At 36.4% G+C, this 24,634-nt stretch overlaps 1 protein-coding gene across 2 annotated transcripts in view; it reads left to right on the top strand.

The window, feature by feature from the left end:
* LOC138709443 (neural proliferation differentiation and control protein 1) overlaps nucleotides 1-24,209 on the top strand; it is a 299,520-nt gene extending 275,311 nt beyond the window's left edge. Inside the window, exons 5-7 of one of the 2 annotated variants that reach the window (XM_069840334.1) lie at nucleotides 10,120-10,281; nucleotides 18,143-18,245; nucleotides 21,572-24,209. In XM_069840334.1, coding sequence (XP_069696435.1) covers nucleotides 10,120-10,281; nucleotides 18,143-18,245; nucleotides 21,572-21,700 — 394 coding nt within the window. In that variant the 3' untranslated portion in view covers nucleotides 21,701-24,209. Of the gene's footprint in view, nucleotides 1-10,098; nucleotides 10,282-18,142; nucleotides 18,246-21,571 lie in introns of both variants that reach the window. The other variant, XM_069840251.1, reaches the window with a different exon arrangement.
* Nucleotides 24,210-24,634: the final 425 nt, after the last annotated feature.

The following is a 24,634-nucleotide window of genomic DNA, read 5'->3' as shown; positions in this document are numbered from 1 at the left end:
GTGCGTTCAAGCATTTGTACAGGAACATCATTTTATTTTTACTTTAATTTTTATTGTACCTGAGTTTTTGAATACTTCACTCCCACACCTTCTACTAATGAAGTTCAACCGTCCTCCACACTGATGCAAGACCGCCTATACAGTCATAGTAGCTTTACGTTCATAGTAAACAGTACGTTCCAAAAAAATGTTCGCGTTTTCCGGCGACGAAAGAGCTTTCAATATTGAATCATTCTCGTACAGGTACTGTCGTCCATTTGCCTACGTCGCATCCCGGTTTCCCCCACCTGCTTCTATTCGCCTTTCTGTAAAGGCTAGTGGCTGGGCTGTCTTAGCTCTTTTCTGAGAACATTAATTTTTGTTAGGAATTGGACGTCTACGTAATATTATACCCATACAATTGTTTAAAATAACTTAAATAAAAGGGCCTCGTTAAGTAACTGTCACGTGATTTCATCCCTTTCCACGACCCTGCGACATAACCACTTGGACGGACAGTACATAGCATATCTGAGTAATTTTATCTTTTCGGATTGGGCATATGTGAAGATTGAATTTACAGTACGTAAGGTACTCTTTTATAGAGTAGGTACAGAATTATTTCAACATGAGTTACTAGTACGAAGGACGAAACTGATCATTGGAATTAGATATAATAGTCTATAGTGCGATAATATGCACTTTAGAACTGAAACCTGTATCGAAATGAACGGCCACCATTTTGAAAAATGTGTTTAAACATCCATATTATGATTATTTTTAAATGTAACTTCATTCTCTGTAGTGTACACTAATGTGCTGTAAACACTATAACATACACTGCCTAATGAATACGTCCGCATGGACAGCTCAGTTCGTGAGTAAAAACACTCATTGTTAATACTGTACTGTGTTTTGATTAAACAAAAACCTAATGAAAATTATCAAACTCAAAATCGTGATATTTCCTAGTTTACGTAAATGGTTGAACTACTTTTCTTCCCTCCTATACCTAGTAAAGTGATTTGTTTGTATATTACGCCAGTAATTATCATCGAACTCCAGTCGTGGAAGGGGGTAGCAAACGGTGTTTCCGGTTCTCAATCTTGATCCAAAGGTATAGCCAGATTAATATTACAAATGTTAGTAAAAATAAAATGATGTCCCTGTATATAAAACATACTCAGATAAAAGTACAATACAATGGAAGTTACATTTAACATTTGACATTTTCTTCATCTGCTCCCAAAAGACTTTTTTTCCCTCCCTTCTTGTCTGTGTTGCTATGTGACATACTTCGGATAATATTTGATGTAAATGTTTAATTTGCAGTTGAGTCTGAAATTAGCGATGACTTTCGTTTTTTAATATTCCAAAAACTCGGCTTCCAGTCTTCATGTACAAAAAATCACGCGAGTCTTGGAGCTCTTTATATAGTACGATTCACAACACAATGATTTAACAACGGTTTTCAATCCAGTATCACTTGAATAGTATTACAGGAAGGTATTTCACAACTAATACAAAACGCACGAAAAAAAACTGAAAATAAGATCAAATTAATGCGTAAGAGTTATTATTAACCTCTTCCCTTACTATATATTTTACCAGTTTTGTGAAAATGTCATGTTTTTTATTTCCGTAAAGAGGTCATTTAATATTGCACAATCACTGTACATCACTAATTTTCTTACATACTTAAAAAATCACTATGAAATAGACATACATTGATACCTGAATTATTATCCCGAGCTATCTCGTGCACCTTGATTCCAGCTCTGGTAGTTGTCCCACTTTGATTTTCTCCTGAACTATTTACCAACTTAGGTTTTTTTAATGGATTAATTTATGAGGTACAATACCAGTGCTGTTATCAAGACGTTAAATGTTGTTTGTCGTGCGATAGACTCGAAAGCAGGCTATTACGCACAGTGGCACATTGCATTCCGGACAGTAGTATCTGCTCTCCTATATGAGAGCTTTTGGGAAGAATGGTGTAGCAGTCATTGAATATTTGTATCAGTACATCTATTCTTCAGGTTTGTGAATAATGTTCTGCAATATCACTATGCCCAAAAGTACACGTATTTCAGAGTCTGTAGTAGGCCGCCACGAATTCTTTTCAGCATTCTGTGAACACTTATTAGCATACCTAATCGTCTCCTCGAATATAATGTTGATGAGGTTATTATCAAAGAATAATTAAAAAAATTGAGAATTATCGTTAACAGAAACAGTGTTAAAATTTCAGGGAATGGGGACCTCGGAGGTGCAGACGAAATGGTGCCAGATGTCTTCTATTCAAACCACTGTCGAAAAGACGCGACATCAACTGATCTGAATTTGTTTGTTAGTCTAGAACTTCGTCTTCTGATACCGATGTTTCATTTCCTAATCTTCTACAGGAATATATTCCTGATCAAAAGTTTCGGAACCACTAACTTGATCCATCTTTACACAAAACAGCACAAAAAACACTAAAAACAAACAGAAACCGCCAAAACTAACTAGCATCTACTCACTACTGTGTGTGAATGCTATATGAGCATAGAATTGAGGGGTTTGCCGGAAAAAGGGCGTATACGTCAATATGGTGAATTGAGATACAGGCAATCTAAGATTTTAAAACGCACCTGAATAAAATGTTATACAGATAGTGAACAAAATTATACATTAAATTAAAAATCTTAGCGAGTATAAATGTTTTGTAGCATTTAGGCAATTTATATTATTAAATTTTCTTATATTTGTACCATATAAAACTTCGGTATATACGCCCTTTATCCATATAATGATTTGCTTAGGGGATTTAGATTTTAATTTCACAAGGAATTGAAACAAAGATACATTTTATGATATTTATTATCTACTTCTAAAGTAATTTACATTATTTCAGATATTCTGAGTAGACATTAAGTACGCAAAGCAAAATCTCTGAATGTAACAGAAAAAGAAAATCTCCATTTTGTGTGAACATAAATAAATGAAATTTATTCTTTGTATAATCCTGATAACAATAAGCCCAAAAATCTGAATATTGTAACAAATCTCTTTATAGAACATAAAATATTTCCGTCTGAATCTATGAGTTTCATAAGTTTGTTGACTCTTAAAGCAAGGACAATAATGAACATAAAAGGCAGTGAAAGGAAAGAACTGGACTGACTAAACTGAACTATATATATTTGCTTAGTCTCTACCAAGAGAAAACACACACAGTACAGTATGCGGTAACGCGCAGCACTAGCTCTACTTGTAGACTGACTGACTAAATCGCGCACGCACGCACGCACGCAGCCCTGTCCTGCAGGTATGTACAGCAGTGGCGTAGCATGAAATTTTGAGTAGGGGAAGCTAACTCAAGTTGTCTTTCATGCAATATGAGAAAACGTATTACAAAAATACGATCTTAAAATAAATAGTAGTCAATTTCAAGTCAGCAGTCGAAGATTGGTTGGAACATCGTAAGTAACACCAATAAGGCATGACCTCAAATGATACGTAATAAAATATGATTTCACGGTTTACACATATCTCTTAACAAATAGACACTTACACGTATAACATTAGCTCACTCCCTGTCATACTTAGAGAAATCACAATATTAGTATCATTACGTAAGTATGCGTCTGTCTTTTGGTTGTGTCCTTCATTCACAGCAAGGGAGTCGGTCATTTGTTTTTTAAATCACACTTTTGTTCGTAAGTCAGTTTTGATAATACAATTGTCCTAAAAAAAATTCAAGTAAATTAGTGTCAGGAACTGTTATTTCGCTCATTATTTATTATATTAGCCACAATGCACACTAACACTTCAACTGAACATAACTGACGAAAAGGGAAAACGCGGAAACTACTTATTTTAAATGTTAAAGCTAGCTTCTTTGCGAGCCTTGCGACTAGGGTAGCTTAGGAAGGGATGGAAAATCTGCGGGGTGGATTACACAGAAGAAACCGGTCTGCTTGGAAGCTGGTGTGTGCAGGCTTCTTGTTTACTGCTGCATCACAAATTATCCTGAGCTGCCGCATCACAATATTTAATGCGTAAATATAAATTCTATTAAAATTAATAAATAATTTTCTTCATAAACTGCAGGTTTATTATGACATTATTATTAACTGGGGAAGCTAAGCTTTTTAGCTTACATTGACGCTACGCCACTGATGTACAGTACAATCAAAACAAAATTTCGCTACTATAAATATTCACTACATTCTAAACCGTTTTCCCAAAGAAGGGCGTAGAGTCTATCCGCCTTTCTTCCGGCAAACCCCTCAATTCCACTCGCAAGGAAGAAGTACAAAAAACACCACCAGATATAGCAATATCACTAACTTCTGTAGCCATCTAGTGAGGAAAAGGTTAATGAAAAAATGGGAACGTATATATTCGGGATATAATCCTTAGCAGCGAAAATGGGACTCAAACGAGTTAACTCGGGTTAATAAATTTTGACACAAGTTAGCAACCCGAGTTAACTCGGGTTAATCAGGGAAGTGGTTAAACAAACACGATATAGTGCGACAATCCCCAAGCATTCCAATTCTGTGCTAGCGTGCTTGCTGCAGACTACAGACTTCAGGGTGCCAATACTGTTGAGGAAAGGATTATTTTCTTAAATTAATTATGCAGATTAATTTCGTTTACTATCATTCTATCATACTGCACGATTTACAAATATTCATCTACTATTAAGAATAGATCAATTATTTTTAGTGGGTTATTTTATGACGCTGTATCAACATCTTAGGTTAATTAGCGTCTGAAAGAGACTAAGGTGATAATGCCGGTGAAATGAGTCCGGGGTCCAACACCGATAGTTACCCAGCATTTGCTCATATTAGGTTGAGGGAAAACTCCGGAAAAAACCTGAACCAGGTAACTTGCCCCGACCGAGATTTGAACCCGGACCAACTGGTTTCGCGGTCAGACGCGCTAACCGTTACTCCACAGGTGTGGACTCTATTATTTTCTTTGTATCTTTTTAAATGCCTTTCGGGTTACAACACTCGATGTAAAATGAATGTCAATGACTGTCAAAGCTTCTCGTGTGTATGACGGGCCTTTTATTAATTTTTTTAACTGTACTTATATTTCAAGATTATCACTTTATTATTATTATTATTATTATTATTATTATTATTATTATTATTATTATTATTATTATTATTAATCCTCTTCTCGTTCATTATCCCTCTCTTACGCCCTCTTTCTCCCTGTCTTGATCCTTCTTCTCCCTGTTTACAACATTTTTCTCCTACTACTGTCAGTAGATTTACTGGCATGTAAAAGAACTCCTGCAAGTTTTTGTGGAAAACTATCCAAAATGCACCAAAAGAGTGCTTGACGTTTTTTGTTGGCCTTTACTAAAGAAATCATACACCAAACTTAATGACATAACTTTCGGTTCACTCAGTATTGTGTGTGTGTGTGTGTTTTTGTGTGTTTTTTTTATTTTAGTAGGTTATTTTAAGACGCTTTGTCAACATCTTAGGTTATTTAGCGTCTGAAGGAGAGAGGGTGATAATGTCGGTGAAATGAGTCCGGGGTCCAACACCGAAAGTTACCCAGCATTTCCTCATATTGGGTTGAGGGAAAATCTCGAAAAAAACTTCAACCAGGTAACTTGCCCCGACCGGGAATCGAACCCGGGGCACCTGGTTTCGTAGCCAGACGCGCTAACTGTTACTCCACAGGTTTTTATTTATTTATTTATTTGGTTATTTTACGACGCTGTATCAACATCTAGGTTATTTAGCGTCTGAATGAAATGAAGGTGATAATGTTGGTGAAATGAGTCCGGGGTCCAACACCGAAAGTTACCCAGCATTTGCTCATATTGGGTTGAGGGAAAACCTCGAAAAAAACTTCAACCAGGTAACTCGCCCCGACCGACCGGGAATCGAACCCGGGGCACCTGGTTTCGTAGCCAGACGCGCTAACTGTTACTCCACAGGTTTTTATTTATTTATTTTATTTGGTTATTTCACGACGCTGTATCAACATCTAGGTTATTTAGCGTCTGAATGAAATGAAGGTGATAATGCCGGTGAAAAGAGTCCGGGGTCCAGCACCGAAAGTTACCCAGCATTTGCTCATATTGGGTTGAGGGAAAACCTCGAAAAAACTTCAACCAGGTAACTTGCCCCGACCGGGAATCGAACCCGGGGCACCTGGTTTCGTAGCCAGACGCGCTAACTGTTACTCCACAGGTTTTTATTTATTTATTTATTTGGTTATTTTACGACGCTGTATCAACATCTAGGTTATTTAGCGTCTGAATGAAATGAAGGTGATAATGCCGGTGAAATGAGTCCGGGGTCCAGCACCGAAAGTTACCCAGAATTTGCTCGTATTGGGTTGAGGGGAAAACCCTGGAAAAAACCTCAACCAGGTAACTTGCCCCGACCGGGAATCGAACTCGGGGCACCTGGTTTCGTGGCCAGACGCGCTGTTACTCCACAGGTTTTTATTTATTTATTTTATTGGGTTATTTTACGACGCTGTATCAACATCTAGGTTATTTAGCGTCTGAATGAAATGAAGGTGATAATGCCGGTGAAATGAGTCCGGGGTCCAGCACCGAAAGTTACCCAGCATTTGCTCGTATTGGGTTGAGGGGAAAACCCTGGAAAAAACCTCAACCAGGTAACTTGCCCCGACCGGGAATCGAACTCGGGGCACCTGGTTTCGTGGCCAGACGCGCTGTTACTCCACAGGTTTTTATTTATTTATTTTATTGGGTTATTTTACGACGCTGTATCAACATCTAGGTTATTTAGCGTCTGAATGAAATAAAGGTGATAATGCCGGTGAAATGAGTCCGGGGTCCAGCACCGAAAGTTACCCAGCATTTGCTCGTATTGGGTTGAGGGGAAAACCCCGGAAAAAACCTCAACCAGGTAACTTGCCTCGACCGGGATTCCAACCCGGGCCACCTGGTTTCGCGGCCAGACGCGCTGTAGGCCTACTCCACAGGTGTGCATTGTATGTATGTATGTATGTGTTTTTTATATATGTATATGTGTAAGTACTTAATGTGTATATGGATATGTATGTATGTAAAGCACGCACGCTCATTTGATCCCCAAGCTGCTTCCTTTGTATTATTATTCAAGTTTTCTGAAAGTTAACGCCGGCGGATAAAAAAGGAAGCGGGTTTTCTTTCAATAATTAACACCAACCAAGGGGGATGGAAGTTTCTAGTTTTGCGCTGTTGTCACGTCCCTCTCCTTATTATTAAACAACATAATCGCAAGTGTCAGTTAGTATATAGGGTGGAAGTGAAATAATCCTTCAAATTGAAAGGGACGATAGGGTACATTTAAATGAATAGAAAACCTGTATTACGTTTTCTGATTAAATGCACGGTTAATTAGAAAATTAAGTTGGAAGTTCCAGCAGTCTGGCAATATCGCCGCTAACACACTGCTCATTCTTCTCGTAATTCAGATATAAGAGGTCAACAAACTCAGGTCTGTCTCCCTAGATGAGCTACACCAAACCTCCCTGTCTGGTTACGACATTGCATTGTTCAGTGGCTTGAAATTAATGATTTTGAATTAAATTTACACGAAAACCATACACGCTACTGAAATACGCCGTAGGGATAAATGATTCCATATTAGATTCCCTATCGATATGGACAAAAATCACGTTCCTACTCGCAATAGTTACTGAATAAGAGGTTGTTAAACATTTGGGGGAAAAAAGTTTTTTTTTCTGAGAAAACTATGGATTTTTCACCAATATTGTATTACACTTTGTTTGTTACATACAACATGAGCTGTTCGTTCTGAAAATCTACAGGATTATTTCACTTCCACCCTGTATTAACAGAATGCCAATAATATAGTTTACTTATAATTTTACTTATCTTTGTAAGAGGCTTCGTAAAACAATTTATAAATTCGTTAATCTTCGATGCTACTTACCCATTAGAGTTCTACGAAATGTTTATTTGGCCATTATTCAGTCTATCATTCAATATGGTATAATTGTTTGGGGTGGAAGTACAAAAATTAATCTTAGTCCGTTAAATTTATTACAAAAACGAATAATTAAAACTTGTTTGAAGAAACGTTTCGATTATCCAACTAAATTAATTTATTCTGAATTTAATGTATTTAATATTGAACAAATTTATAAGTATACGCTGTTAAAATTTCATCATAAAAATCGTAATAAGTTTGTATTACAGACACATAATTATGACACAAGACGAAATATTAATTCAACGTTAGTAGAACCTAAATGTCTCACATCTGCTGGTCTAAAGCATAGCATTAATTTTGGCCCTCGGATGTACAATGCTTTAACTAAATTATACCCAGAACTTCTAACATGTAACCCACTAACATATAACAAGAAAATTAGAAACGTGTTAATATCTTCAGCTTGATTAAATAAATTTATAGCCTATGTGTATGAATTAATCAACCTATATTATATTTGTATTCTATAATTTTTAAATATATAGTCCTACTTTTCACGTGCGATATTATTCTTCTCTAGTGTTAATATTATATTATATAACTAGCCGTACCCGTGCGCTCCGCTGCACCTGTCAGAAATAAATATAAAGTAATTACATAATTAAAATAGGACGTTTGATCCAGGGAACAACTTTTACAACAGCGCAAGATAATCTGCTTCGCTCATTACCCAATTTTTTTTTTGCATTGCATTTATTGCATATGTATTTTATGTATTTTAACACGATTCAATTGAGCATAGTAAAAATTTTAATTATAAAATAATGGATTGCTAAGCTAACGTACTATTACTGCATACTAAATCAATACACTCTCGTTGTTCGTTAATTCTCTGAGATTAAAATGAGTGTACATAAATATTATTTTAAGGAATACAAAAAACGAATGTACAAAATAGCCTATCAAATTTTCTATGCATAAGAAGCCATTTTAATCTTACCTGTCCTCGATTTACTCAGACGTTACTGTAATAACATTATAGCATTATGTCCATCTAGAGAAACTACACTTTCCAATGGTGAAATAATAAAACTCATTTATCTCATTAAATATCAGTCCTATCAAAATTTTGTGAAGAATAAAACTTATCGGAAATCATTTTTAAAGAAACGTTTGTTATGTAACATTTTTCACAAAAACCAATAATAAGTGAGATATTTCGATTTATTTAATTCAGGCCCCCTTATAACCCCCCTTTTAAATAAAGTATTTTGAATGCCATATAGCCTAAAATCTAAGTTACAACGAACTTAATTTATATTCCAATTTTCATATAAATCGGTTCAGCCATTATCGCGTGAAAAGGTAACAAACATACAGACAGACATACAAACAAAAATTTCAAAAATGCGATTTTCGGTTTCAGGGTGGCTAATTATATATGTTAGGACCAATTATTTTTGGAAAATCGAAAATTACCAGAAAAATTTCGGCTACAGATTTATTATTAGTATAGATTCTATTGCCGCTGTAATTTAAATTTTAGTTCCTATTTTATTTTACTTATTTTATTTTTATTATTATTATTTTTTTATTTTCTACATTTCTCTTATATTAATATTGTATTATATAATTTCTGTAACTGTAATTTTAATTCTATTTCCTATTTTATATTCTCTTATAGGCCTATTAATATTATATCTGAACTGCGACCGAACACGAGCGCTGCTCATTCGGTCTCAAATTTTGTTAATATTACTGTATCTCCTTTTTTTTATATTGTTTGTTTGTAATTATATTCTTCTGTATATTTAAATTTAAATAAATAAATAAATGGTTAAAATACAATAGAACAACATGGAAGTGACTGTGCGTGGGCTTAACAGCGCCATTATAGAACAGCAGAATCTGATTGGAGGCAACGTCATGCTGATTGGCGCGTCACGGCAAAGGAGCGCTTGCTCGGCGGGATTGTCAGGAGCCAAATCAATACTGAAGGGCGCGCCCAATGTTAACGCTTAGACAATTAATTAGTTTATTATTCCTTTAAAATGCTTCAAAAACGCTCCTGGGGATCAAATGAGCGCGCGGACTTTTTGTTTGTGTGATTGATGGCTGGCTGGCGTGTGTGTGTGGGGTGGAAGGCAGTGTGTGAACAGTAATGACGCCGAGTTCTGATGTCCAGGCTGTGTCCCCCTGCTCCCAGGTTGCAGAAGAATGCGAAGGCGGCAGCTGACGTGGAATACCCTGCATACGGCGTCACGGGGCCCAACAAGGAGGTGTCTCCCACTGGCGACAGACGCCTGGCGCAGTCTGCACAGATGTACCACTACCAGCACCAGAAGCAGCAGATCATAGCGATGGAGAGGTCAGTATCCATCAAATTATTACTATTACTATTATTATTGTTAAGAAGGGGGACAAGACAAACTATAGTAACTTTCGAGGAATATCACTTTTGTTGATATCGTAAAAAATTTCGTCGAATATCCTTTTGAGAAGATTAACTCCATATGTAGATGAAATTATTGGGGATCATCAGTGCGGTTTCAGGCGTAATAGATCGACTATTGATCAGATTTTTTGTATTCGACAGATATTGGAGAAAAAATGGGAGTATAAGGGTACAGTACATCAGTTATTCATAGATTTCAAAAAGGCGTATGACTCGGTTAAGAGAGAAGTTTTATATAAAATATTCTTATTGAATTTGGTATTCCCAAGAAACTAGTTCGATTAATTAAAATGTGTCTTAGTGAAACTTACAGCACAGTCCGTATAGGCCAGTTTCTATCTTATGCTTTTCCAATTCACTGCGGGCTAAAGCAGGGAGATGAACTATCACCTTTACTTTTTAACTTTGCTCTAGAATATACCATTAGGAAAGTTCAGGTTAACACAGAGGGTTTGGAATTGACCGGGTTACATCAGCTTCTTGTCTATGCGGATAACAAACGATTAGGGAAAACGCGGAAATTCTACTTGAAGGAAGTAAAGAGATAGGGTTGGAAGTAAATCCCGAAAAGACTAAGAATATGATTATGTCTCGTGATCAGAATATTGTACGAAATGGAACTATAAAAGTTGGAGATTTATCCTTCGAAGAGGTGGAAAAATTCAAATATCTTGGAGCAACAGTAACAAATGTAAATGACACTCGGGAGGAAATTAAACGCAGAATAAATATGGGAAATGCCAGTTATTATTCGGTTGAGAAGCTTTTGTCATCTAGTCTGCTGTCAAAAAATCTGAAAGTTAGAATTTATAAAACAGTTATATTACCGGTTGTTCTGTATGGTTGTGAAACTTGGACTCTCACTTTGAGAGAGGAACAGAGATTGAGGGTTTTTGAGAATAAGGTTCTTAGGAAAATATTTGGGGCTAAGAGGGATGAAGTTACAGAAGAATGGAGAAAGTTACACAACGCAGAGCTGCACGCATTGCATCCTTCACCTGACATAATTAGGAACATTAAATCCAGACGTTTGAGATGGGCAGGGCATGTAGCGCGTATGGGCGAATCCAGAAATGCATATATAGTATTAGTTGGGAGGCCAGAGGGGAAAACACCTTTGGAGAGGCCGAGACGTAGATGGGAGGATAATATTAAAATGGATTTGAGGGAGGTGGGATATGATGGTAGGGACTGGATTAATCTTGCTCAGGATAGGGACCAATGGCGGGCTTATGTGAGGGCGGCAATGAACCTCCGGGTTCCTTAAAAGCCAGTAAGTAAGTATTATTATTGTTATTATTATTATTATTATTATTATTATTATTATTATTATTATTATTATTATTATTAGTCCTGCGTTTGGTTACCTAGAGTCTCCAAGCAACCCACAAGAGCTTAGTTATGTATGGATGTATGTATGTTCGGCGTCATCTACACAGTTCAGGCCTGCTGTTCAGTGAACATACGAAAACGAAACAGAGCTAGGCGCTTGGAGTTCAGTGCTGTAATAGAATTTGGTAGCCAGCACTTCATTAGGGAAGAATAAAATATATTTTATCAGAAAGAAAGAATTTAATACCCATCTTTGTTCCGATAAGTTGTATTGATTTATCTGGCTTTAAGACGTGCTATATAATCTCTACAACGTTCAGCATTGCTTTTAGGTGCACACCAATCGATTCGTATCGATGTATTCTATCATCTGATGCCCTTTCATCAATTTCGCCTTTGCTCTTTGAGCGACATCTTCGACATTTTGAAATTCTGTCGCCTAATTTCAGTTTACACGTGCACCATTCTTGTTTTAAATTATACCGTAGAACAGTGTATTATTCATTTAGCTTTTTCGAGTGTGACCCAGTTACATTGTATTTGTACAATGATTTTTTTATATGTATTTGACTATGAGACTGGTAATCAATTTCGAATTTTGAAGAATATTCATATACGAATATTAGAATAGTATTGTAAAATCTTGTTATTGTATGTAATTTTTGCTTGCAATAAAAAAAAGTCTTGAGTCAGTAAGAGAAAAAACTCTTCATTTCCTTTTAAATGATACGTCGATCATCGAAATACGCCCACTCAGTCTGAAGTTACAGTCCATACTAAAATGGCGCTGTAATCGGCGCCATTTTGCTTTCCCTCGCTGCGCTGTGATGATGTCATCAGCGGATGTATGTGTTATGTTATCTCTTGCATAATTATGTCCTCTACACGATGTTGTATGTCTAGTTCTAAGCTGTATAGTTTCTGAGATACAAGCTTTGACCACTGCGTGTCGAAAAGTGTCGCGTGTCGTTTTCATACTGCCATCTACTGGGTGTTCATTTCAAAGTATGTCATGACATCACTGTTGTGAGTCAGCGATTTGAAGAGAGTTTCAGCTTTTATGTCAGAGAAGTTGCCTATTAATCAAGGCGTTCAATCTGAACTTGAGAACGTATACGGTATAACTTGAACGTCGTAGCAACAGATGGCGGTCTGTACGGTCTGTGTGCTACCATAACCTCTTTCGAACTGTGTTTTGCGGAGGCAAGTCGTCGCAGGGTATTTGTTATCATCGGTTGCGTACGGCAACATTCCACAATACAAATCAAATGCTCCGTGTCCATGTTGACCGTCGAAGTTAATGTCAACAAATACGGAAGTAATCATCTTAATCCTCTCCCCATATCCCGACAGTAAGAAAAAAAACTCACCTCAGTACGTGTTTCGAAACAGTTCACATTCCTGCCACTACTGGCGTTACCGTACGTATCGGTAAGTACTCTTCAGAATGAACGCCGTACTTGCTAGGCAACTTCTCTGGCATATAGGTAATACGCCTCTGCGGAAGTGTAGGAAGATTGAATTTTCTAGGCTCATCGACTAGCCACATGACTGCATACAGCGAGTCATGACACATTTTGAACTGAACACTCAGTACACCTTGAGTATTGTATAGCGATATAAAAAACAAATGCTCTTTAAGATGACAATCAACTATAGTGTATCGTTTAAAATTGTACTCGATGACGTCATTTTTTCATAAAAATATTGCTTACTGAATAGTAGTTTGCTGAGCGTTTTGTCCAAAATTCCCTCATTCGTACGTAACTACAATAAATAATTATTTTTTTTAAACCCTAAGGGCCATATTCATAGACATTCTTAGCGCGGGCTTCCGGTGGATGATCAGGGAACTAACATATTTCGTATTCATACACCAGTGTTAGCAATATGATATGATATGAATCCTGTACAAGTAATCAATCGATAGCCGGGCCTAGTTTAGCACGCTCGTAGCTCGTGCTAGCGAAATGTCTTTGCATAGCACCCTAAATGTTTAATTACGTACTGCTTTACAGCATTTATTAGCCGCGTGAATAATTTATCTGATTCATTATTGTATATTATAATTGTAACAATAGTTATTTGCAATGTAACTACCTAGATACTAAAAACGTTTCCTTTGTTTTAGAATGCAGTTACCTGCTTAATTTTACTTCTGACGGGAGTTTTTTTTTTCCTTTCGTGGTCTTTTACTAAATACTCCAGCTAACCACAGACACCGTCCTCCACTTTCGGTTTAAAAACTGGGTTTCATTAAAATCGTGGACAAGATCCAAAACTAGAGCTTCCGCCTTGATGTGGGGTTATGAGAAATTGCATCACGGCGAATGCATGCTGACTACGGAGTCGTGGCTTCGAATCCTGAGTTGGTCAGAAGTCTCAGAATAAAAATGCAGTGGAGCCAAACAGAGTTGATCTCTAACGGATGATATAGACTTTTCCCACATATTGAAAGAAGATCGTATTATTCTACAGGTAAACTCCTTTCTTCAGCAGACAGGATACAATTTAAACAATAGGCCTTCATCTCTGTTGCTTTATAATTCTACTTCGTCTCTGTTGCTTTATAATTCTTCTTCGTCTCTGTTTCTTTAGTATTCTTCTTCGTCCCTGTTGCTTTATAATTCTTCTACGTCTCTGTTTCTTTAGTATTCTTCCTCGTCTCTGTTGCTTTATAATTCTTCTTCGTCTCTGTTTCTTTAGTATTCTTCCTCGTCTCTGTTGCTTTATAATTCTTCTTCGTCTCTGTTTCTTTAGTATTCTTCCTCGTCTCTGTTGCTTTATAATTCTTCTTCGTCTCTGTTTCTTTAGTATTCTTCCTCGTCTCTGTTGCTTTATAATTCTTCTTCGTCTCTGTTTCTTTAGTATTCTTCCTCGTCTCTGTTGCTTTATAATTCTTCTTCGTCTCTGTTTCTTCAGTATTCTTCCTCGTCTCTGTTGCTTTATAATTCTTCTTCGTCTGTGTTTCTTTAGTGTCCTTCCTCGTCTCTGTTGCTTTATAATTCTTCTTCGTCTCTGTTTCTTTAGTATTCTTCCTCGTCTCTGTTGCTTTATAATTCTTCTTCGTCTCTGTTTCTTTAGTATTCTTCCTCGTCTCTGTTGCTTTATAATTCTTCTTCGTCTCTGTTTCTTTAGTATTCTTCCTCGTCTCTGTTGCTTTATAATTCTTCTTCGTCTCTGTTTCTTCAGTATTCTTCCTCGTCTCTGTTGCTTTATAATTCTTCTTCGTCTGTGTTTCTTTAGTGTCCTTCCTCGTCTCTGTTGCTTTATAATTCTTCTTCGTCTCTGTTTCTTTAGTATTCTTCCTCGTCTCTGTTGCTTTATAATTCTTCTTCGTCTCTGTTTCTTCAGTATTCTTCCTCGTCTCTGTTGCTTTATAATTCTTCTTCGTCTCTGTTTCTTTAGTATTCTTCCTCGTCTCTGTTGCTTTATAATTCTTCTTCGTCTCTGTTTCTTTAGTATTCTTCCTCGTCTCTGTTGCTTTATAATTCTTCTTCGTCTCTGTTTCTTCAGTATTCTTCCTCGTCTCTGTTGCTTTATAATTCTTCTTCGTCTGTGTTTCTTTAGTGTCCTTCCTCGTCTCTGTTGCTTTATAATTCTTCTTCGTCTCTGTTTCTTTAGTATTCTTCCTCGTCTCTGTTGCTTTATAATTCTTCTTCGTCTCTGTTTCTTCAGTATTCTTCCTCGTCTCTGTTGCTTTATAATTCTTCTTCGTCTCTGTTTCTTTAGTATTCTTCCTCGTCTCTGTTGCTTTATAATTCTTCTTCGTCTCTGTTTCTTCAGTATTCTTCCTCGTCTCTGTTGCTTTATAATTCTTCTTCGTCTCTGTTTCTTTAGTATTCTTCCTCGTCTCTGTTGCTTTATAATTCTTCTTCGTCTCTGTTTCTTTAGTATTCTTCCTCGTCTCTGTTGCTTTATAATTCTTCTTCGTCTCTGTTTCTTTAGTATTCTTCCTCGTCTCTGTTGCTTTATAATTCTTCTTCGTCTCTGTTTCTTCAGTATTCTTCCTCGTCTCTGTTGCTTTATAATTCTTCTTCGTCTGTGTTTCTTTAGTGTCCTTCCTCGTCTCTGTTGCTTTATAATTCTTCTTCGTCTCTGTTTCTTTAGTATTCTTCCTCGTCTCTGTTGCTTTATAATTCTTCTTCGTCTCTGTTTCTTCAGTATTCTTCCTCGTCTCTGTTGCTTTATAATTCTTCTTCGTCTCTGTTTCTTTAGTATTCTTCCTCGTCTCTGTTGCTTTATAATTCTTCTTCGTCTCTGTTTCTTTAGTATTCTTCCTCGTCTCTGTTGCTTTATAATTCTTCTTCGTCTCTGTTTCTTTAGTATTCTTCCTCGTCTCTGTTGCTTTATAATTCTTCTTCGTCTCTGTTTCTTTAGTATTCTTCCTCGTCTCTGTTGCTTTATAATTCTTCTTCGTCTCTGTTTCTTCAGTATTCTTCCTCGTCTCTGTTGCTTTATAATTCTTCTTCGTCTGTGTTTCTTTAGTGTCCTTCCTCGTCTCTGTTGCTTTATAATTCTTCTTCGTCTCTGTTTCTTTAGTATTCTTCCTCGTCTCTGTTGCTTTATAATTCTTCTTCGTCTCTGTTTCTTCAGTATTCTTCCTCGTCTCTGTTGCTTTATAATTCTTCTTCGTCTCTGTTTCTTTAGTATTCTTCCTCGTCTCTGTTGCTTTATAATTCTTCTTCGTCTCTGTTTCTTCAGTATTCTTCCTCGTCTCTGTTGCTTTATAATTCTTCTTCGTCTCTGTTTCTTTAGTATTCTTCCTCGTCTCTGTTGCTTTATAATTCTTCTTCGTCTCTGTTTCTTTAGTATTCTTCCTCGTCTCTGTTGCTTTATAATTCTTCTTCGTCTGTGTTTCTTTAGTGTCCTTCCTCGTCTCTGTTGCTTTATAATTCTTCTTCGTCTCTGTTTCTTTAGTATTCTTCCTCGTCTCTGTTGCTTTGTAATTCTTCTTCGTCTCTGTTTCTTCAGTATTCTTCCTCGTCTCTGTTGCTTTATAATTCTTCTTCGTCTCTGTTTCTTTAGTATTCTTCCTCGTCTCTGTTGCTTTATAATTCTTCTTCGTCTCTGTTTCTTTAGTATTCTTCCTCGTCTCTGTTGCTTTATAATTCTTCTTCGTCTCTGTTTCTTTAGTATTCTTCCTCGTCTCTGTTGCTTTATAATTCTTCTTCGTCTCTGTTTCTTTAGTATCCTTCCTCGTCTCTGTTGCTTTATAATTATTCTTCGTCTGTGTTTCTTTAGTATTCTTCCTCGTCTCTGTTGCTTTATAATTATTCTTCGTCTCTGTTGCTTTGTAATTCTTCTTCGTCTCTGTTTTTCAGTATTCTTCTTCGTCTCTGTTGCTTTATAATTCTTCTTCGTCTCTGTTTCTTTAGTATTCTGCCTCGTCTCTGTTGCTTTATAATTCTTCTTCGTCTCTGTTTCTTTAGTATTCTTCCTCGTCTCTGTTGCTTTATAATTCTTCTTCGTCTCTGTTTCTTCAGTATTCTTCCTCGTCTCTGTTGCTTTATAATTCTTCTTCGTCTCTGTTTCTTTAGTATTCTTCCTCGTCTCTGTTGCTTTATAATTCTTCTTCGTCTCTGTTTCTTTAGTATTCTTCCTCGTCTCTGTTGCTTTATAATTCTTCTTCGTCTCTGTTTCTTTAGTATTCTGCCTCGTCTCTGTTGCTTTATAATTCTTCTTCTTCTCTGTTTCTTTAGTATTCTTCCTCGTCTCTGTTGCTTTATAATTCTTCTTCTTCTCTGTTTCTTTAGTATTCTTCCTCGTCTCTGTTGCTTTATAATTCTTCTTCTTCTCTGTTTCTTTAGTATTCTTCCTCGTCTCTGTTGCTTTATAATTCTTCTTCGTCTGTGTTTCTTTAGTATTCTTCCTCGTCTCTGTTGCTTTATAATTCTTCTTCTTCTCTGTTTCTTTAGTATTCTTCCTCGTCTCTTGCTTTATAATTCTTCTTCGTCTCTGTTTCTTTAGTATTCTTCCTCGTCTCTGTTGCTTTATAATTCTTCTTCGTCTGTGTTTCTTTAGTATTCTTCCTCGTCTCTGTTGCTTTATAATTCTTCTTCTTCTCTGTTTCTTTAGTATTCTTCCTCGTCTCTTGCTTTATAATTCTTCTTCGTCTCTGTTGCTTTATAATTCTTCTTTGTCTGTGGCGTAATTGTTAGAGCTGTTTATATGCATTTAATACGAATTTGTTGGTTAGGTTTAGTGTTATAATTATTGTGGTCGAGTAATTTCGTTCGTGTGCACCAATTTGTAGTAATCCGCCATATGCTTGTGGACGGATCACGGAGACATCATTCAACGCCCGTGGACTGTGGAAGGAGAACCATTGCTTTCCCCCCTGCTTCCACCCCTCTCTCTGTCAGTTCTCCACCCCTGTCTTGGCATGTGAGAAGTGTTTGAAATAAGACAGTATTATTGATGACTTGACTGTGTGTTTCAGCCGCGTTACGAACGAGCGCAACGGATCCGTGTCTGAAGCAGAGAGCGAGGAGGAGAACGAGGAGGGGGACTACACCGTGTACGAGTGCCCCGGCCTGGCCTCAGTGAGTACCGACCACGCAGTGTTGTGTTATACCTTGATCCAGTTACACATCGTGCTATGAGATTTTAAAGCTTATAGCGGCTGAGTCAAGCCTTGTCAAGCTATTTTGTAGTTATAAATTTGAGAAATTTGAAAACATTTTATGTTTGCCACTTATCCTTACTTTGCTTAAAGGCATGTTCCTCTTGAAAATTCTTCAATCACTTTTTACCTTTTCTTACTTCTGGACATCCTGTAAGTTGGCCGATACATTTGGCACCTCTCTGGCCTAATTGTTAGGGCTATGTTATATCTCACAGTAAATGATGTCTCCGGTTATTTAATTTTCTCCATTCTAATGTATGTAAATCCTGGACTGATCCAAATAATTTATTGTAAGAAGTTAGAAAATTTGTCATTTATTTCCAACTGTTTTGATTTATGCTCAGTATTTATGACATATAGCTTTACTAATGCTATAAAAGTTGGTATGTATTTCCGGCTTTTTAAAAATACATTTTATAATATCTAGTTTTCAGTAGAGCGCTTAAAAGACCCACACAACAAATAACATAATAATAAAATCACTACCATCGCAACCACCAGCACCACCACAGCAATAACCACTACCAAAAAAGACACCACCATTAAAATAGCCACTGCCGCTGAAACCACCATTGTAGCAGTTGCTACCACAAAAATCACCACTGTCGCAATGGTTGCTGCAACAAAAACCACCATACAACAGTTATGACCACAAAAAAACCACCACAGTCACAACAGTCGCTAACACAACTACCATCACTATCACAACACACTCTATGAGAACTACTATTACCGTCACAACAGTCACTGTCACAACGCCATCACAACAGTGGCTATCACAATAATCACCGTCACAACAGTCACTGTCACAATACCATCACAACAGTGGCTATCACAATAATCACCGTCACAACAGTCACTGTCACAATACCATCACAACAGTGGCTATCTCAGTAATGACCATCACAACAGTCACTGTCACAACACCATCAGAGCAGTCACTGTCACAACACCATCACAACAGTGGCTATCACAATAATCACCGTCACAACAATCGCTGTCTTAACAACCACCATGATTAGACTGTCACAATAGTCACTACCACAAAAACCACCATCGTTGTTACAATAGTCGCTATCACAACAACCACCATCATTATCACAATAGTTGCTACTTGAATAATCACTATCTTTATCACAATATTCCCCACCACAGCAATCACCTTCGTTATCACAATAAGCACTAAACACAACAGCGACCATCTTTATTGCAATAGTCGCTACCACAAAAATCACCATCATTATTTAACAGTCGCTATCATAACCACCACAATCGTTATCTCAATAGTCGCCACCAGGACAAAGTGTTGCCACAATAGTTGCTACCACAGCAACCATTACCATTATCACAGTAGTTGCTACCACAACCACCATCATTATCATAATATTATCACAACCACCATGTTGTTGCAACGGTAGTTACTACAAATCCATATTTCACAATAGTTGCTATCAGAACAGCCACCACCATTATCATAAAATTGCTGCAGCAATAACTACAGTCATAACAATTACTATCACAACCACCACCATCTTGTCATTGACCTGGTTGGCGAGTTGGTATAGCACTGGCCTTCTATGCCCAAGGTTGCGGGTTCGATCCTGGACCAGGTCGATTGAATTTAAGTGTGCTTAAATGCAACATGCTCATGTCAGTAAATTTACTGGCATGTAAAAGAACTTCTGCGGGACAAAATTGCGGCACATCCGGTGATGCTGATGTAACCTCTGCAGTTGCGAGCATCGTTAAATAAAACATAACATAACCATCGTGTCCAGTATTCGGTAACATACATCTTGGACATGAAAACTTTTTTTTTTTTTAGTATAAACACTGATACACTCAAGCAGGGCCGCTGACAGAATTTATGGGCCCCTATGCAATACTGTACCCAGACCCCCCTTGAAAAAGTAACAATTACTAGTTACCAGTTATTCTAACCATAACAATTATTTGCAGAATAAATTAAAGATAACCCCATACACAGATACGAACCTAAAATATACACTCTTATTACATTAAAACTTTTAGCAAAACTTCACATTAGCACAATATATTATATTCATAAAACGTTATTCCTAAACACCTGTAATTTCTAACTTGCAGTCCAACATCAACAAACAACTCTCCTTGACTTCAATGATGCAAAATCATCAATTATATCATCAAAATTTAAAGACCTAGCAATATCGCTCTCCAGACTAAGGAGGCCAAGGTTACTCAGTTGTTCTTGACACATTTTATCCGAATACATTTTTTTTATTTTCTTCATTTTGCTGAAGAATCTTTCAGGATCAGCAATTATCATTGGAATTGTATAGAATACTCTAATGGCTATGCAAATATTTGGAAATAAACTGACCACTTTTAATTCCCTTAGACTATTTAGGAGATTCATAGGTTTCAGTGGGGTTGGTCATAAATTAGAGGCATGAATTGATTTTAAATATTTCGGCTCATCACTGATCTCTTTGTTAATGTCTTCATAACGTTTTTCAAGATTAAATGTTAAGCACAGGAAAGCCATTTCGTAATTTCAATTAAGAAACACACCAAACGAATTAATTGTCTTTACACCAAAAACGGATGCTCCTTGGACCAAATTATCGTGTTTTATAACTGTTCGAATACAACAGAAGCCAGAAGCCTTGCTAAAAATGTTATTGCTAAAGCACTATGAAATGGCGTTCCTATGCTTATCACTTATTATATAAAAGTCAAATATTTACATATGAAGTGGTAATTTGTGTTAATTTTACTATTGTTGAGTTAATATGTCAAATTTATGTAACAAATATTCTTACAAAATTTTATAGTAGATGTATCTACGAATAATTATTCATGATAATAAAAAGTAATCAGACTCACTTAATCTGACGGGCCCTTACTGCTCACGGGCCCATATGCACTCGCACCCTTTGCCTCCCCCTTCTCGGCGGCCCTGCACTCAAGTGTCAGACTTCAGTACCGAGTCAGCAGTATTTTAGGTAATGTAACACCGAACTTGATGTTTTTGGGCTTGACTTGAGATCTGCTGTCGTGCTTACTCAAAATCTTGGGACTCCCACCATGTCTTCATCTGCTATTAGGTTGGATTAGTACCAAAATCTCTAACCTATTCTGGAAAGTGAAGTCGAGAAAATAAAAATAAAGTAAAAAAGGAAAGAAAGAAAAAGAATGACGGAGAGAGTTGTGTTCGTTTTGATGTAAAATGTCGCAACAACCAGTTACCTTGTTGTCCAGACTGGCGAAATGGAAGTGAAGAACCCACTGTTCCAAGATGACCCGACACCAGCCACTCCAGCGGTGTCATCAGCGCCAACACCCGCAACAGAGAAGACCACCAGCAGTACTGCAGACGGCAAGAAGTAACCACAGCTTTGAATTCTTCCTCTCTTCCAGATAGTAAGCCACAGTGTTTTGTTTGCGTGATTATATCTTAACAAACGTATAACAGAGGACCGAACTGAATGTTATAGTTCTGTTACTTTGACTAGTCTCTATTGAGTTCACATGGCAGGAAACTGGTTACAAGGCAGTGGAAAAATCATCCTGCTACAATATTGCATTGCATTTTATTGCAGATGGCATTGTAATCGCAAGAGATGTTGTCTTGAATTGGCCACGTAAGCCTGCTATTGTTGAAAGTCTGACGATCACATTCTTCCCACTAACAACAAGAGTCAATGTGGGCAGTGAAATGATTTCATTTAAAAAACACCAAACTAATGTATTTTAATGAGAATGTTGGTAGATAATGCTGCAGAAGCGCATCGGTACGAAATTTCGTATAAATTCATAATTTAATTTGTATTCTGAAGTAAAGGAAAGTTTCGTAGATGAGTTAATAGTGTGAAAAAATGTGCTTGCTCGTTATTAGGGTACGGTATGTGTCTAACAGAGAGCAAGCTAATTTTTCACATTCGCACTGACATATGAACTAAGATGTTTAGAATCTACTTCTTGAGCTACAGATGAAAGGAATTTATTATGTAAGTTGTATAGAATATTTTGAATTAATTTTTTATTTTATTGAATTTGATTGAATTTTTATTTAAAATATTTTTATTGTGATCGATATATTTCTTAAATATATATTTTTTAATTTCTAAATTAATTTAACATATATTACTTTTAGTTTTCTTATATAATATAACATTTTTGTGCTAAAATTCACCACTTCAGGTTTACTTATAACACTGGACAACAAATTACAATCCTGTTTGTCACATGAGTTATATTAGAGAATCACTATAATGTTCCCTACTGCTAAATTCAAATATGCAAACAGATTTCTTCTAGTATCAAAGACATTTTGTGAATATATTTTGAAATTTAAGAACAAGTTCATACATAACATTACATGTCTTACTTTATTTTGAAAGTATCAGTTAATGACTGTTTTATGTATTGATCTATTAAATGCCCTTTCCCAGTATCTAGCAATAATCAGCCATTATATTTCATTTCTTCTGATACCTCTTCATCATCGAGGTATTTCTGTGAAATAGTTCATTGTTCATCACTGTCTGCACCAAAACTATTAGGAAGGGATGTCTAATGTGAGTCTGGAAAATATATCGCGACAGAAAAGTTGCATCCCATTCTTCTGTAGACTGCAAGAAAATTAGTTACTGTCACTTAATATATTTTTTAAGAGTTGTGTTCTTTTTGAACTCGAGCTATTTAGCTACTTCAGGGACAGGGAACTCTTATTGTAAACAGAGCAGTCAGCATTAATACCTACATACTAAGGTCTGGGGAGAGGCTAAGCTCTCTGAGAGAGGCTTTTCCTTGCCGCTGAGCTATTTCAACATCATTATTTTAACATTTCACAAAATCCATTTATTTTTGTAGTACGGTACCTAAATATGTTATTTCCATTATTTTTTTCCCCCGCATTATGGGAGCTTTTTCTTCAAATGATCAATAATAAGACCGTAATATGCTATTGACTTGAAACAATTTTTTTGAGACTCACACTAATTGAGGACCGTTTTTGCAGAACTTGCTAACTGAAAAAACTCAATTTTACAGGAGAGACAAAACACTTTAGTAAGCAAATTTTGCTGTAACTCTTACTTATAGGAGAAAGCAAGTTTTGAAAAAAACTATCACACTTTGACATACTATAATGAACTGAAATAATACAATTTTACTAAGACGCCTTTTACATCGTGTAGAGGCCTGCCTTATGTTAACGAATCCATCAAAATCTCAATTTTGCAAATTTTGCAGTTAGCAAAAAACGGTCCTCAATTGTAGTATCAATCCAGAATAAAGAACTCAAGTAACCAGGAAGAAGTACAAATTAAGTGAGGTTATGCACTTTATAACGTTTTAAGATAACCTTCACAAAAATATTTGTAATCGGTAGAAGAATTCTGCTTTCATTTTTTGAATACACAGCTGTGAAATTCATTAAGAAAAACCCATGTGACAAATTCCTTGTTGGCCAATGTAATCAACAATTAAGATTGCAGCTCAAATTGAACACGCAGAAGGTAATATCGTATTTATACTATCGTTATAACAAATCTGATAATAGAACTATAGAAGTAAAAGTGGAAATTGAACTAGAATTGTGACATTAAGCTGCATTTCCTTACATATAAACCTCGCTCTGTCTGGGAAACTTTACTTGTAAAATCCTTGTATATTGCAATATATCTTAGTGTTATAAATATCTTCTTTTGTTTCTGTGGAGCCGGGTTTGTATGTGACTTAATACAGTCAAAATTGACCCAGGTAAAAATGTTATTTTGCCATGTTTCTACCTGAAAGTTCATGTGTTAAGTTCAGGTTTTGTTTTCTCTGTTAAAATATCCAGGTGTGGCTTGTGTGCAAGCATATAATATAATAAACTTGAATTTTCTGTTCAGTAATTTATTTCTTTGCTAAAAACCTACTTTAAAGTTCTCTTTTTTCAGCCTGTTGAAGGAGGAGGGATTGGAATGTCGTTTATTTTGACGTCTGTATCTAGAATGGATGCGAAAATCATTTAGACAACGAGCTTTGCAATTTGTGAAAGTCTTTGTAACAAAATGTAGGAGTTGTTCTTTGAGTTTGGTAACTCTTCTTCTACCCTCCTGTGGTGATGCAATGCAGTAACTCAAACGTGCTGGTATTTCCAACTCTTGTAACCAAATCCATGCAGTTATTGCTACACAGAACCTTGAGAATTCGGTTTGTGTACCAAAAACAATTACGGTACATACTACACCAAGGGTTCTCATATATGATGTTATAACTCCTTGAATATGTTTAAAAAAAAAGTATTTCACCGTAAACTACTGATTTAATAAC

Source organism: Periplaneta americana, chromosome 1, assembly GCF_040183065.1.
Source record: "Periplaneta americana isolate PAMFEO1 chromosome 1, P.americana_PAMFEO1_priV1, whole genome shotgun sequence".
Lineage (NCBI taxonomy): Eukaryota > Metazoa > Arthropoda > Insecta > Blattodea > Blattidae > Periplaneta > Periplaneta americana.
Note: the sequence above shows the minus strand (reverse complement) of the source record. Positions and strands in the feature narration are given on the sequence as shown.